The sequence below is a fragment of the Miscanthus floridulus genome, chromosome 2 (genome assembly GCF_019320115.1).
Source record: "Miscanthus floridulus cultivar M001 chromosome 2, ASM1932011v1, whole genome shotgun sequence".
NCBI classification, from domain to species: Eukaryota; Viridiplantae; Streptophyta; class Magnoliopsida; order Poales; family Poaceae; genus Miscanthus; species Miscanthus floridulus.
Window position 1 is genome coordinate 156,997,701 of NC_089581.1, and position 16,373 is coordinate 157,014,073.

Consider the following 16,373-nt stretch of genomic DNA (forward strand, 5'->3'; position numbering starts at 1 on the left):
AATTTGATGCTTGTATGGTACCACTATTGCTTGTATGTTTGAAATGATCTAGTGGTAGCATATGACATGTTTGTGGGCTTGTAAACCTAGTGTTTGATCTAGAAAATAAGCTACAAGTGTTTAATTCAACATAGTACAAGATAACCCTTATTTGGAGGTGTGAAGAAGCTTGTCCTTGGATCAAACCGAGTTAAATATCTTTTGCAAGTAATCTAGATTGAACCAAATTAGGAAAATGATCCTCATTTCATATGGTTTCACCCCAACCTATCTATAATTTGAACCTATCTATACTTTAAGCCTTTGTGGTCATTGATGACAAAGGGGAAGAGAAACAAAGATAAGTGATAGGGAGAGAAATAGTGTAGAGAGATAAGATATGACAAAGGAAGGGGATCAATTAAAATCTTGAGCACACAAGTAGGGGGTGCAAGCTCATGAACTTGTATGGTGCATTTGAATGTGCATCTCATATGTTTTGCTTGCATGGCACAAGTTTTAAATTTCAATATCCATTCTTGTGTGGTGTATGCTAGTTGTAGGTTTGAATGATAAAATGAAAAACTAGCATGCATAGGATATCTAATGATTTCATTTCCAAGTATTTACAAGTGGTATCTAGCTATCAAGTGGTATCTAGCTAAAGTAACTAGACTTATGTTCATCATATGGAAACTAGACCCTTACTTGTAATATTGATCTCATGGGGTATTCTAGTTTTTATGTATGTCTAGTTACTAATGGTGCTAAGGATGGTATATTGGTGCACTCCGATTGGTATCACGCTTCAAAGGTCCATCTCTTATACCTTAGCATCATTTGGTATAAATTGACTCCTATATTTCCTATCTAAGCATATGTGCAAGCTACAATCCAAACTCTTAGCACATATGTAGGGGGAGCAATTGCTACCATATGGAGTTCATGAAACTTGTCCATATCCTTTACATATGCTTGGGCAAGCAACATGTACTCAATTGAATCTTATTTCATATCTTTGTATAAGGGTTGTCATCAATTACCAAAAAGGGGGAGATTGAAAGCTCTAGTTTGGTTTTGGATAATTGATGAAACCCTAAGTGCTAACCTAGTTTATCAAAGTGATCATGAGATAGGTAGCACTACTCCAAGTGATGAAGCAATGACGATGATCATGACAATGGTGATGGCATGGTTATGATCAAAGGCTTGAACCTGGAAAAGAAGAAAGAGAAAAACAAAAGGCTCAAGGCAAAGGTATAAAATGTAGGAGCCATTTTGTTTTAGTGATCAAGACACTTAATGAGTGTGATCACATTTAGGATAGATAGCCGTACTATTAAGAGGAGTGAAACTCGTATCAAAATACGGTTATCAAAGTGCCACTAGATGCTCTAATTCATTGCATATGCATTTAGGATCTAGTGGAGTGCTAACACCTTTGACAATATTTGTGAAAATATGCTAACACATGTGCACAAGGTGATACACTTGGTGGCTGGCATATTTGAGCAAGGGTGAAGGAGATAGAGATGATAAAGGGTCAGTCTTGCTGTTTTACAACTGACCGAACGCTGGTCTCAGGGGGACCGACGCATCCGGTCAGGCATGGCAGTGATACCCTGGCGTTGGTCATATGACCGGACGCTGGGCCTCTGACTGACCGGACGTTGGAAGGCAGTGTCTGGTCAGAGGTGACGTAGCTGCACAGTAATCAGGGTGACTGACCGGACGCTGGCTGAGTCCGGTCAAGTACCACCGGACGAGTCCGGTCGAAGAAAACTGGTTTTGGAACCTTACTGTAAACGATCGGACGCTGGGGGTTCAGCGTCTGGTCACTTATGCCGGAGCGTCTGGTCAACTATCAACTATTGAGATCAGACGACTCCTGTTGAACGCAGGATGACACGTGGCTGCCATCGGGCGATCGGACATTGAGCCCTGCGTCCGGTCAGTAGTACCGAAGCGTTCGGTCACCTCGATCAGTACCTAGTGAAGGGGTACAACGGCTCTATTTTATGGGGGCTTCTATTTAAGCCCCATGGCCGGCTCAAGCTCACGCTCTTACACATTTTCATTGACATAGCAATCTTGTGAGCTTAGCCAAAGCACTCCCACTCATCTCCATCATTGATCCTTCATCTTTGTGAGATTGGAAGAGAATCCAAGTGCATTGCTTGAGTGATTGCATCTAGAGGCACTTGGTATTCGTGTTGCGCTGCGGATTTCGCTTGTTGCTCTTGGTGGTTGCCACCACCTAGACGGCTTGGTGCAGCGGTGGAGGATTGGCATGAGTCGGTGATTGTTCGTAGCCATCTCCAGTGATTGTGAGGGGATTTGTACCTTTCCCGGCGGAGCGCCGAAAGATAACTCTAGTGGATTGCTCGTCATTGAGTTACCTCACTTGTGGGTAGGTTCTTGCGGTGTCCAATTATGTAGACGAGGTTTGTGCAACACCTCTTAGCCGCTGAACCACCAAGTGTTGGTCGACACAACGGGGACGTAGCATGTTGGCAAGCACGTGAACCTCGGGAGAAAATCGGTTGTCTCTTGCTATTTGACATTCTCTCGGTGATTGATTCCATCTTTGTCTTGTGATTGGTTCATCCCTCTACACGGCGGTATAATCACCCTACTCACTATTTTATATTCTTGTAAACTAGTTGTGGCAAGCTCTTTAGTGTAATTAGAATTGAGAGCTTGATTTGTTATTTAAGTTCATCTAGTGGAGCTCTTTAGTGTAGTAAGATTGAGAGCTCTTAGTGAGTAGTATCATAGCAAGTTGTGTGTCTAGTAATCATTGCAACTAGAATTGTTGGATAGGTGGCTTGCAACCCTCACAGAGCTAGAGCAAGTTTGCATTTCGCTATTTGTCTTACTAATCAAATTGCTCTAGTTGGTTTGTAGAATTTAAATAGGCTATTCACCCCCTCTAGCCATATTAGGACCTTTCACCGGTGTGCCTCTTTCGGACCACGCCGCGCCGTTTTCACTATCAAGCTTCCGGCCTAAACGTCGCGGGCCTTGTTCCCTTCGGTACATGGTGGTGGCCACACCACAAACGCGGTTGGTGTGATCTCGCAAGACTACAAGCCCCGCCGAGTATAAACACGGTGCGCGTAAGCACCTTGATTTTAGAGGTATGCAAACCTCACTAGCAGCTAAACCTAAGCCTCGAGCAAGCGTATATGAACATGGTCTAACTAATCTAAGCACTTTGTAATGCAGCTATGCTAATCACCAAGTGATCTTCAAGCTCTATGCATGTGGAGGGCACAAATGAGGTGCAACAACACCCTCCTATCTTCCCACAGCTCCCTCACACTTCAAATGGTTGGTTGGGGTTTCTTTTATAGCCCCAAAGTGAAGAACTAGCCGTTGTGCCCGAGATGGTCATCTCTGCGAGGTCACCGGACAGGGCGGTGCCTAGCACCGGATAGGGCGGTGCCCTGCCACGTCAGCTAGCCATTGGTCACTGACACCCGATTGTTGGGATACTATTCATAGGGCGGTGCACCGCCACCCTTAGGGCGGTGACCAGGGTGGTGCCCAAGTCCCCCTTCGCTGCTCTTTGGAAATATAGGGCGGGGCACCGCCACCCCATGTCCGATGCACAACCACCCCATGGCGGTGACCAGGGCGGTGCACACGGTGCTGTTCGGTGCCCCCTTTCCTCCAGCTGCAGCAGCCCTCTGTCTTGGTGGCACCGCCACCCCCGGCGGTGCACCGCCATGCCTAGGGTGGTGACCAGGGCGGTGCTCCTTCTCCTCCAACGACGTCGGGGCTTCTTTATCTTCACGTCTTGAACTTCTTGCTTCTCTTCCATGCTTCCAACACTTTCTCTAGTATTTTTCTTTGAGTGATGAACCTCTTCTTCGAGCTCAGGTCCAAGTCCGCCGTGTAACCTATTGGACTGCAAAATAAGCACTAACAAATTCAGTAGTCCAATTTGGTTGTATTGACCATTAAACACCAAAATCCAAAATAAATGAGCTTAAGGTCTATTTTTCTTATACTTTCTTTTTTTTTTTTTGTCAAACTTGAGATATTTTGACTTTCCAATAAAGCTGAAATGAGTTGTAATTTGGACGGAGGGAGTAGTACCGAAGCCATACGTGCGGCAGATTTAGATTTTCAGGTGATGCATAGATCGGGATCGCCGGATCGATAAAAGTAAGCGCGAAATTTGAGAGGCTGCGGAACTTCCAGAACGGATAATATCCATCCATATGCATATCCCAAAAGACCAAGCCTGGCCACGAAACGCCTGCTCTCCCGATCTCCTCTTCATCTTTTCTTATCCGCAGGTACCAGCCAAAAAAGACACCAGCGACCCTTTTGACGGCAGATTTCGTGGGCGCGCGTGGACAAGGCATGTCAGTGCGACTAATAAGCAAGAGAGAAGCTGATCGAGCTCTGTTCTGCTAGCTGCGTATAATTCAGTAATTAACTCTGGTGTTAATAATCAGCTGGTGAAAGCTGATAACCACTGTCGCCATTTTCCTTTCGGAAGGATGAATACTTTTCCCCCCTTCGTGGAGCATTTAACCACGGCTTGACAACCATGAGTACTATATATATGGTCTGTAATAATTAACGAGAGAAATAATAACTCTCCATTTGCACCATGTCATTTACAGTTGACAGTGAACAAAGCATAGCTCCATATGCACGTCATTTTAACTACGTCCCAAGCAGCCAAAAATGACGTGCATATGCTTTCAGATATGCAATGTCTCCGTCTACTGCACGATTTTTTCAGTCCCGTTGGTTGGACCCAACCCAACCCCGGCCCAACCCCCCTTTCTCATAAGAAAATGAAGCTTGCCATTTTGCTCAGGCCTGCAGCGGCGGCAGCTGGGAGAGCTTGGGACTGGTCGGCGGCGGCCGCGAGGAACTCACTCCTGTTCCTGTAAGATAGCTTCATATATATCCATAGCCGGCAGTACGTATATGTAGCTACGCAAAAACCTCAGTTCAGGCGCAAGGTTAGTCTGATCTGACTTCATTTTGAAGCTCGATTTTGCTGCTGCATGCATGCATCATTGATCGTGTGCATTTTTTTTCTGAGATATGTCGTTCGCTTTGCACGTACAGATCAGTTTTCTTTAAGTTTTCTACACAAATATATGACAAACTTGAGCAGGCGTAGTGTCTGCATATGTAATTTCTTTTCTTCCCCTCTCTCCTTCGATCTAAGCATATATTTTATTTTTCTTCTTGGCTCGATCAAATAACTAACAGAATCATTTTGGTTTCTATTTTGGTTCAAATTAAGTAATGGATCGTACATGGATACCATCATTTACTTGTTCATTACTTTGTCATCCGACCCATACTGCTTTCTCACGGTCAATGCATGAAGTTTTTGTTTCTGAAAAGAAACATGTATTTTTCTCTCAACTCGATCCAAAATACTGAATATCACATGCGTCTAGCTAGTATCCAATATGTTCCGTTTTTCCTCCTTCAATTTGAAAACTGTGGAGTTCTCTCATCGAACTAGCACGCACTTCAACATACGCACAAAATTAATAAGGAGTAACACCCTGCACAAAACGAGCTTATATAACCCACCACCACGCACCAAGCTAAGATCGAGGGCAATACATACACGGGAGGACATGCATATAATCGATGTAATTTAGTTATGAGGCAATTGGGAAATTTAATAATTCCCTAATTATTACGATATATATAGGTAGCTAGCTTCTTCGATCGATTTGCATGCTTTGATAATTTTTAGACCAATTTGTATGTTTATTTTGAAGATATAGGTATGAAAAAGCCTCTCAAGAACAATATATGCAGCATGTGCATGATATATAATTATTAGCAGAACTAGATAAGTAGGCCCCCACGTCTGCGCTCCGCCACCTATAGCGAGTCTCCCCTCGTCATCTCCTGATCCGTTTGCACCACCAGTCACTAGAATTTGGATACCGATTTCAATTCGCAGTGGCTAATTCTCACCACAACGAAAATATCGATTTGCAGTAGTACTTATAGTAGACCTGTTTCTCTTCAGAAATAGTACGTCCGAAACGTTGCATGTGTATTGTGAACTGCTAGCCATTTGCTGCATACGTGGGACACGTTCAGATCATTCATTTGCAGCACGTAACCTAAATTTTCTACATCCATGCAGCTAGCCACAACGCCGACGACCAGGCGAGAAGAAGCATTGATAGGGTCACAAGCTACCCAGCAAATTAATCCAAATCCATGGACAACCAGCCGCTGCCCTACTCCACCGGCCAGCCCCTTGCCCCCGGAGGAGCGGGCGTGCCTGGCGCAGCCGGCCCTCCGCCGGTGCCGCAGCACCACCTGCTCCAGCAGCAGCAGGCCCAGCTGCAGGCGTTCTGGGCGTACCAGCGTCAGGAGGCGGAGCGCGCGTCCGCGTCGGACTTCAAGAACCACCAGCTGCCGCTGGCCCGGATCAAGAAGATCATGAAGGCCGACGAGGACGTGCGCATGATCTCCGCCGAGGCGCCCGTACTGTTCGCCAAGGCCTGCGAGCTCTTCATCCTCGAGCTCACCATCCGCTCCTGGCTGCACGCCGAGGAGAACAAGCGCCGCACCCTGCAGCGGAACGACGTCGCCGCGGCCATCGCGCGCACCGACGTCTTCGACTTCCTCGTCGACATCGTGCCACGCGAGGAGGCCAAGGAGGAGCCCGGTAGCGCACTCGGCTTCGCGGCGTCCGGGACCGGCGTCATCGGGGGTGGTGGCGCCCCGGGCGGGGCGCCGGCCGCCGGGATGCCGTACTACTACCCGCCGATGGGGCAGCCGGCGCCGATGATGCCGGCCTGGCATGTTCCGGCCTGGGACCCGGCCTGGCAGCAAGGGGCAGCGGATGTCGATCACAGCGGCAGCTTCAGCGAGGAAGGACAAGCAGGGTTTGCAGCAGGCCATGGCGGCGCCGCTAGCTTCCCTCCTGCGCCTCCGAGCTCCGAGTGATCGGCGCGTCTTGGTGCTGGCTTAGCTACATGTGCATGATATGTGTCACGCTGCGTGTATACTCTATAGCAAACATGGTAATGGAACTGCATACAGAACGAATAAGGCGTGACGTGTGAGACAGTGAGAGTACGTAGAATTTGTGCATGCACGTGATGTGTCAATTAATCAAAGATTAACATGCAGTCAATTAATTAATTAGCTATTCACTCCTCGTCCCACCCAGTGCCTCAAATCTCTATTTTTTATGGGAGTGGCTAGCACCCACACGCTCCGACGGACGCCCGCGCCTGCTGCCATCCCCAAATGATAAAATCAAACATGTCTACACATACCAGTAACGTGCAGTTTTTTTTTTATTTTAACACTTTTTAAAATTAATTTTAAATCTAATACAGTCGTTTTTTTAACTAACACTTTTGGCCGCGCCTATTACCCTAGCACGGCCAAATGCCTGTGCCGTGCCATGCATGGTGGCGCGGCAGAGGGCTGACGTGGCGGCGACTGGAATCGCTGACCGCTGACGGGGCAGGGCCTGCCGCGCCACCGATCTTGACGCGACATTGCTGCGCCCTGATTCGTGGCACGGCAGAGCCGAATAAATATCGCGAGCGAGCCCTCTGCCCACACGCACCCATGCCCGCCCGCCCGCCGCCAGCCGCACGCGCCCGCACGCGGCCGCGCCTGCCCGCGCCCGCGCCACGAACGCCGGCGCGTTAAGGCCGCCCGCTCCTAAGGTACCTCACTCTCGATTTTATGTTATTTTGATTATTATTGTTTTAGGATAATTAGTGATTTAGGATAATTAGTAATATAGGATAGTTAGGGTTTTATGATTGTTATTGATTTATGATAGTTAGTGATTTAGGATAGTTAGGTTAGTGAATTTGTTTGTGATTTACGTAGGTAGTTTTTAGGTTTGAGGTTAGGATTTTAAGTTTAGGGATTGATTAGGTATTTATTATTTAGTTTATAGTTAGTTATTTAGTTAGGGATTTTGGGTATAGATACTAGTTTATAAATATCGGTACTTACTAGTGCGTGATACGTCGATTTTGATGACTTCATGAAGTTTCATCAAATGCTTATATTCCTAGTGAAGTTGTTTATATTACTAGTGCGTGATATATCTGTTAATTTTACTTTGAATATATACATGTGCTTTCATATTGTATAACAAGTAGTTCAAATTTTACAATGCTACATAATGTTAATTTGAATTTTGTTAATTTGAATACTCTAACGCTTTGTTTATCAATTTGTAACAGGATGGCCCCTCCCACGCAGCACCCGTTGTACCCCATTCTTGAGGTGGAGTACGACGACCAGCACCGAGCACACATCTTGAGCGACAACGACGCAGAGGTGGCCTTGCCTACTTTGAGGCCCTGCACGCACACCAGGGCGCACCAGTGGGATGAGCGTTATGCGCCTTACATACGGCGTGCCGGCTTCCTAGAGCTTGTCCGTGTTGTCAACCACGGTCTTCCGCCCCTTGACCTAGCACTACTTACTGTAGCTGTAGGCAGGTATGATTGCATTCTTTGTACGTAAACTTTCTTGTAACAAATTTGAGGCAACTAACAGTCGTTTTATTCTTATAACAGGTGAAGGCCTGAGACCCATACATTCCACCTACCTTGTCGCGAGATGACCTTGACCAACCATGCAGGATGTGAAGGCTATTTTTGGCCTTCGGTTGGAGGGACTTCCAGTGATAGGGATAGTTGACAACGATCACTAGAGGGAGCTGGTGGCTCAGTTTACTGGCTTTCTTCCACCGGACGACGAGGCTTCCAAGAAAAATAAGTGAGAAATTAAAGCCTATTTAATACTTGCATTGCTTTCCTGCAGCCATCGGGTCTCATGTTCTTTGGTAAATTTCAGGAAAACTTCCGGTGTTTTGTCATCCTGGATCACGAAGTGCTTTGATTACTTGGACCCATAGGCTGAGGAGACTCAGATCGACAGGTTCGCTCGAGTGTGGCTCTGGCACTTTCTTGGTGCTTTCCTCTTCCCAGACGCCTCGGGCAAACCATCAGCTAGATCTTTCTTACATACTACGCCAGCCGTAGGAGAATATAGCGGCGTACAGCTGGGGCAGCGCAGTCCTGGCATGGACGTATAGACAGCTATGCGTTGCCTGCCGTCGCACCTCAGGATATGCGAACCTTATAGACAACCTAATATTCTTACGAAATATATAGCTTTTCAATTAAAAAATAGAGTTTCATTCTGAAAAGCAATGAAAAAAGCTATTGACTTAACTAAAAAGGCGGATATAAAGGGAATAAAAATCCAAATTGCGGGTTGTCTAGCAGGAAAAGAAATTGCACGTGCCAAATGCATCAAAAAGGGTATACTACCCCTCCAAACAATTCGCTCTAAAATTGCATTTGAGAATGTGAATACAGGGAGGAATTTTGTGTTTGGGAAAGTCTGAAGAAAAAAGGATTTGGAATCTACCTTTTCTTTTGCTTTTTCCCTTAGAAAAATAACTCAATCAAAATCCAATTATCTACTCTACAAGAATGAAATGCTTGTTATGCCTAATATACTTAGTTTAACCTGCTATCTGTTTTATTTCTGTTCTATGTCCGACTAGCTTTTTCTTCAGCCAAATTACCCGAAGTTTATGCCATTTTCAACCCAATCGAGATGCATGTTATGCCTGTCATACCTGTACTCTTTTTTCTATTAGCGTTTGTTTGGCAAGCTAGCTGTAAGTTTTTGATGAAATCTTTACTATTATGCCTGCCAAATTGAATGATGTATTCATTCCAAAAAAAATGGATAAGAGCCGAGAAGTCTTATATTATGAACCTTCGACTCTAAAATTCAAATTCTTCTACATCGAATGTATAGCTGCAGCAATAAATTTTGATCAGCCTTTCTACCCCCTGCGCCCATGTTGAGTTGAACGTAGTTTTAGGTACCCACACAATACCTAAACTAATTTTTTATGTTGATAAGAGTGCTTATTATAAAGCAATTCTTGCCATTTTTTGTAACTAAGAGCTAGTGTACGTGCTCCTGTAGGGTTACGCCCGCAGCCGCGGCCACCAACGAGTTGATCGCTACCACCGCCGCCGCCGAGGCCCCCTCTCCTTCTTCCTCTCCGGTGCATCTGCTGGGGACAAGAAGGGGAGGTGACCCATCTTTTTTCTCGTAGTTTTCATATCTAGTTGCTTTGGTTTTGGTTCAAATAAATCTTCTGGCAAAATCAGATGATTTTCGGCCAGGTTCGTGTTTCCTGTGATGACTTCGGTGATTGCCACGATGAGATCGCCATTGCAGTCGTCAATTTCATAGGTAGGTAACCAATTTGTGACCTTTATCTGCAAGGGGAGGAGTGTTTCTGGGAGCCCTTTTTTTAATTTTAACACTTTTTCGAACTTAATTTTAAATCTAACACTCTCGGTTTTTTTTAAAACTAACACTTTTGGCCGCACCTATTGCCCTGCGCGCGGCCAAATGACTGTGCTGCGCCATGCATGGCGGCGCGGCAGAGGGCTGACGTGGCGGCGACCGGAAGCGCTGGCCGCTGACGTGGCAGGGCTTTGCCGCGCCACCGATCTTGGCGCGGCAGTGCCGCGCCCTGATCGATGGCGCGGCAAAGCCGGGTATAACCTCCACCGTGGCCAGTCCCGCTACCCGAGCAGCAAAACGGCCTCCGCTCATCCAAGCACGCTGCGCCACGAACGGTGGCAGCCCGGCCCTCCATTGCCGCCTCCCTCCCTTCCCTTCCATTCCCCGGCCGCCTCCCTCCCTCCTCATCCTAGTTCAAGGTAATAACGCACATTTTATTTTCGTTTGAATGGTGGATAGGATATTATGAATGGGAGTTAAGGTTAGTAGGAAAATTATGTTTGAGAACTATGGTGAAGATATTAGTATGAGTTTGTCAATGTTAAGGTTAATTATTTAGTTAGAAGTATGTTTGCCATGTATACTTTTGTTGCTATAATTGTTGTTTATAATATTTTAGTTGCATTGCAAATGATTACATTTTGCATTAATTTGCGTTGTTTGATTGGTGTTTAATTTGAACCGTTTTATTAGATGGAAGACATGTTTCAGGAGCAGTTATGGCGAAAACAGGGTCGTCCTAGAGAAATGTACCCCGACGAGTCTAGCAAAGATGCCCCCGTCCCTCCTGAACTCCCTGTCCCTAATTGTGACTGTGGTCGTCCGGCCGACGTGTTTCAATCGAGACATCCGGACACAGTGGCTCGTTGCTTCTACACGTGCAGTCGTTTTAATGTAAGTTATTGTTTTTGTATATTTTTCTTCTTCATTTGTATTACTAGGTTACTAATATTTTGTTGAATTTTTGTTGTGTAGGCCCATGAGAGGTGCTTTTTCTTTCAGTGGATCGACGGTGCAGACAAGTTTGACCCCAGGTACCTCCTTTTCGACGATTGGTGGAGAGGGCAACATCCACGAGAGCACTTTGAGCGGTGGGTTCCACCTCCCCCTAACCCCCCTCCAATGACGGCTAAGGAGAAGCACTTAGCCGTAGTTAGACGACTCGAGGAACCTCCTCTGTGCCATTGCGGAGACCGAGCCATGATAAACCCAGACAATACATTGGAGTTTGTGTGTCCAAACAAGCATGAAGTAAGTGCAAAGTGTATGTGTTGAAATGTTGAGCTATATGTGTCATGTACTAATGTCACGTTATTTAGGTGTATTCAATGGCAAAGTGTCATTTCAAGGAGTGGTTGTATGGTCCTAAGAACAAATGGCCCGAAGAACCTCCAAAAGCAATACAAAAGAAGAAAGGAAGGTTAATTTACAAAGCACCACCAATCAAGTGCGAATGTGGTGTTAATTCTAACTATGGCCTAGTCCCTTCGGAGCTTGGAATAGGCCATTATTGCGGTCATATGGTTGAGTACGAAGAGGTTCGTTATTTTTGTGGTAAATATGAAATGGTATTTTGTTTCTTTTGCTAAGACATATGATATAATATTTCTTTTGAACAGAGCACTAGGAAATTCAGGTGGGAACGTTACAATGGTCAAGCTAAGTTCTTGGATGAACTGAAGAAGAGGCAACTACTTGCAAGGAAGAAGGGATATGGACCTGACTACATCAACCTATTCGTTAAACATCACAAAGAAAAGATGCGTGAGTTTGCTAGACAGCGCGGTATTTGTAACCCGATCGATGTTGGCCTTAACAAATGGGGATTGGAGAGACGGATGATGTTAGAGGAGGGGAGGGCAAGGAAGGAGGCAAGGGAGGAGACAAGAGTACAGATGCAGGTCTTAAACGAGCATGTTGCTGCATTATGTGCCAGTGAGTGCTTGAACGTCTATTTTCGTTGCCTGATTGTAAATGTAATATAATCATGTTGCTAACTGATTGCATTTTATACATGAAGGGATTGGATACAGCGAGAAACATGCTATAGAGGTGGCTCATGCAAGGTACAAGGAAAAGAAGTTAGATGAGCACAGAAAGCGAGCTGGTCGCACCGTTCAATCACCGATTGTGTTGTCTGATGAGGGGGACGAGGATGAGGATGACACTGCCAGACTTAGTGAGCTAATTGCTATAGCAGAGGCGGGCTTGCAGGCGAAGGAGGATGAGGACGACACTAGCAGACTGAGCGAGCTCATCGCTCTAGTAGAGGTGGGGTTACAGGCGGAGGAGGATGACGACGCGTTCTTCACTCAGGCCGCAGCGGCCGTAGATGAAGCGGGGCCGCTTACTACAGGCGATAGGTAGGTCAGAGCAACGCAGGTGAGCCTAGCCATATCAACAGGGTTGTGGTTGAGGATTGGTACTCGAACGATGAGTTGCTTACTCAGTATGTTTCTGACTGAGGGTTTTTGATTGCGCCGTCTGTTAGTTCCATGCTTTATTAATGATCAATGTAGCCATGTAGTAGAAATTCTATTGTGTTGTCTTATATTCCATTTGAACTAACGATGTATTGTACCCATGTATGATGTACTCGGATTACCCATGATCGATCTTAAGTGATCACATCTGTTTGTATCATGCGTTAAAAAATTCTAAAATAAACGTAATCATTTGTCGCGCCATAGCCCACGGCGCGTCTGTGTTGTACAAAACTACAGAACTACAAGCGGAGGTGGGCTTACAGGCGGAGGTGCTGTACAAAACTACAAGTGCTGTACAAAACAAACATGAAGCAAATAAATGGACGATAAGTTGACATACAACATTTTCATTGGTTTATGAGTCTACAAGTTTTCGACGACAATATTCGTTCAACATAAGTTGGACGTAATGAACTAAGTCCCACGACATAATGAACCTCGTCGTCCGGTACAAGAAGGGGGTCATCGTACTCCACATCAAGAAGGGGGACCAGCTGGTGCGGCGTGGGAGGGGCCATCCTGTTACAAAATAATAAACAAAGGGTTGGAGTATTCAAATTAACAATTTTTAGAGTAACATTATATAGCATTGCAAAATTTGAACTACTTGTTATGCAATATGAACACAATATGAAATCACCTGCTGTCTTCTATGCCGGCTAGCCTTGTGGCCAGATTGTTTGCAAACGGAGCAAAGATTCCTGCCACGGGTCTCGTTGAAGTCTCTCCCACGGGTCTCATAGCGTCCATGTCCCCCTTTAGTTGTTTCTTCTTCCTCCTACCCTTCCCTACCTTCATTAGATCCAGATGCGGCACGTAGTCATAACCATTATAAGGTGGCCACTGTGTTGGGTCAAGGTATGGCTCGAAGCTCATCTCCCAAATACTAACGGTGTTCGAACGAATATACAAGGTTGACATATATGTCAGATCCTCATAGTTGTACCCACGAACCCTGTAGGCCGTGATCATATGAGAGCAAGGGGCATGCATGATCTGAGGGACGTTGCAACTACACTCTACCTTTTCAAGATCAACTCGGTAGTTTCGTCCACCATAACGTTCGCCGCCTAGGCTTGTGCCACCCTTGCCTCGTACACTAAAGATATGGCGACGGGGTCCATATGCTCGGCGGTGTGCTGCTTGGCCAATTCCTCGGCCTCCTTCAAATGTTCAGCTCTAGCCTTGCCAAAATGCCCCTGCTTAGCTATATTCCTCTGCGCACGCTCCCACCTCTTCACAAAATATTCGTTGCACTTATGAAAGGAGAACTCAACAATTCCAGACATAGGCAACAATTGAACTCTAGTGAATACACGGTTGAAGGACTCCGAGGAGTTAGTGGTCATGATGCCATACCTGAAAGCCCCCTCGTCATATGCTAACGCCACTGAGCCTTCTATTCCATCTGCGCCTCTAACCAGGCCTTCCCTACTGCATTTACCATCTTGTCTAGTTCTCTCTTTGTCTCCTTGAACTGGTGCTCTGTATGTACACAACATAGAGCCTTTACCTTGTCACATACCTCCTGCTTCTGCTGACGCCGCTAGAAATTAGCGGCAAAGTGTCTCATGCACCATCTATGTACTAGAGGCGGGAGCCCATCTATATGCTCAGCTGCAGCATTAAGAAGCCCTACATGATGGTCAGAGATCAAACATATAGTGCGAGTTGGGCCAAGCACTTGCACACGTAGAAGCCGCATGAACCATGACCACGATTCATTGTTCTCTCCCTCTACCAAAGCAAATGCAATGGGTACTATCTGGTCCTTAGGATCAACAGCAGTAGCCATCATCAAGGTGCCCCTGTACTTTCATGTCAGGAAAGTGCCATCAACAAGTACGACTGGCCGACAAAACTGGAATGCATGTTCTATTTACGCAAACGACCAGAACACACGATAGAGGACATGCCTCAATGGGTTCTAAAAAAATATCCCTCCGGTGTCTACAAACCATTTCAAGCTAGGGTTGTAATAATGCATTGCACATAAGATGTGGGGCACCCTGTTGTACGCTTCCTCCCAAGTACCCCATCGAATCGCCAGAGCAATTTGCTTAGCACGCCAAGCCTTTTCGTACGTCACATCGTACCTAACGAATCCAGATATGGACTGTTGTAAAGAAGACACCGAGATGTCGTTGTTGTCATCAACGAGCCTCAATATACGATGGGCAAAGTAACGTGTAGTGAGCTGCTGATGATTTTCCTTCCCCCTATTGTCTAAGCAAGTGTGGGGTTCAACAACTTTAGTTATCCTCCACTTGCCATCATTCTGTCTCCTTCGTGCATTTAACCTCACAGACAACTGTTTTTGCATATCAAGTGGTACCTCAACTCCTGGTCCGAATGAGTGACGGTGTACGGTCTATGGTGGTACATAGCATAGTCCTGAAGGAAGAGTTTCATCTCTGACATTATGTTGAATATCATCCCCTTCCTAAGGATTTCTGTCTCATGGTTATACAATGAATTCCTACACATCTAGAGACCGGTATCACAAACTGCCATATCCATCATGCTGACATCCCTATAGTTTGGAACGCCCCTGAAAGGTACGTTCTTGGACCTTAGTTGCTCAAGCTCAGTCGATGTGTAAGGTGGTGGTGGAACATACTGCTGCGCTTCGCTAATTCTGGCCCATGAATTATAGGGGATATCATCTGCAGCCAAATCTGTGACTAGTCTACCCTGAGCATGGACACCTTGCAAAACCTCAGTTGATACTAGTAATGGCATAGTATGTACCGGTACTGGCATGTCATCAGTCGTTGTTGCCATAGCATCTGTACCTCCTTGGTCATCATCAGAATCGTCTGAATCACTACTAACTACATCACCGATCCTGTCCTCCTCCTCCTGCTCCTCCTCTTCCCGTTCGAACTCATTCACATCGAAGTCATTACTTATACAGCCTACTGCAGTTGAATGAAACTGCTCCTGCATCAACTGACCATCCAAATCCATGTTATCCTGAGTTGCTTCCCCTTTGACCCCTAATTCTTTTTTATTGTCTCCAAAACCATCAATGGACGGACCGTCCTGAACGCCATGCATCCTGTACCCATTCTCCACCACCACCTCAGCCATGGGCACATTAGAACCTTGGAGAACCGTAGTGTAGCAGGACCAATGAGCAGGGTCACTCAAGGGCATGAGAACATAGTGTGCCCTAGTCTTCCTAGTATCAAACCTCCCCTTTAGTGTGAAATCACCGCCAAACTTTATATTCAAACGGACATAAAGGTCGTGGAAGCTAGGAGGTTCATCAAACCATTCCAATTCTTCTTCCATATCCTCAAACATACCATCCTCTCTCCTAACACTTCCTCCGTACATACTCTAACACAACAATCCATCTGCAGAAGCATTTCAAGAAACTTCATTAAGTCGTCGAAATCATCGTACGTAATGTCCATACTAACATTAATATATTTTCTAACTATAACTATACTAACTAATCAAATATTAACATCTATACAAGGCATACTATAACTGTACTAACTAAACTACCTAACTTTACTACCTATACTAACTTATTATATTACGTATACTAACTAAACTATCTAACTTTAC

The 16,373-nt window shown here is 45.6% G+C and overlaps 2 protein-coding genes and 2 long non-coding RNA genes across 4 annotated transcripts; all 4 read left to right on the forward strand.

Moving 5' to 3' along the window:
* The first annotated feature begins 4,809 nt into the window (after positions 1-4,809).
* On the forward strand, positions 4,810-7,144 carry LOC136534436 (nuclear transcription factor Y subunit C-2-like). Its single transcript, XM_066526873.1, has 2 exons — positions 4,810-4,967; positions 6,128-7,144. Exon 2 carries the CDS (start codon positions 6,205-6,207, stop codon positions 6,937-6,939), a length of 735 nt encoding a protein of 244 aa, XP_066382970.1. The 5' UTR covers positions 4,810-4,967; positions 6,128-6,204; the 3' UTR covers positions 6,940-7,144.
* A 246-nt stretch (positions 7,145-7,390) lies between these two features.
* Positions 7,391-9,128, forward strand: LOC136540250 (uncharacterized). The gene is made up of 4 exons (XR_010779910.1): positions 7,391-7,676; positions 8,208-8,468; positions 8,547-8,748; positions 8,827-9,128. It is a non-coding gene; the product is annotated as an uncharacterized lncRNA (long non-coding RNA).
* Positions 9,129-10,524: 1,396 nt separating this feature from the next.
* Positions 10,525-11,547, forward strand: LOC136540251 (uncharacterized). The gene is made up of 3 exons (XR_010779911.1): positions 10,525-10,727; positions 11,002-11,202; positions 11,284-11,547. It is a non-coding gene; the product is annotated as an uncharacterized lncRNA (long non-coding RNA).
* A 162-nt stretch (positions 11,548-11,709) lies between these two features.
* On the forward strand, positions 11,710-12,764 carry LOC136540253 (uncharacterized). Its single transcript, XM_066532253.1, has 3 exons — positions 11,710-11,846; positions 11,928-12,243; positions 12,329-12,764. The coding sequence occupies exons 1-3, from the start codon at positions 11,829-11,831 to the stop codon at positions 12,673-12,675; spliced, it is 681 nt and encodes a 226-aa protein (XP_066388350.1). The 5' UTR covers positions 11,710-11,828; the 3' UTR covers positions 12,676-12,764.
* Positions 12,765-16,373: the final 3,609 nt, after the last annotated feature.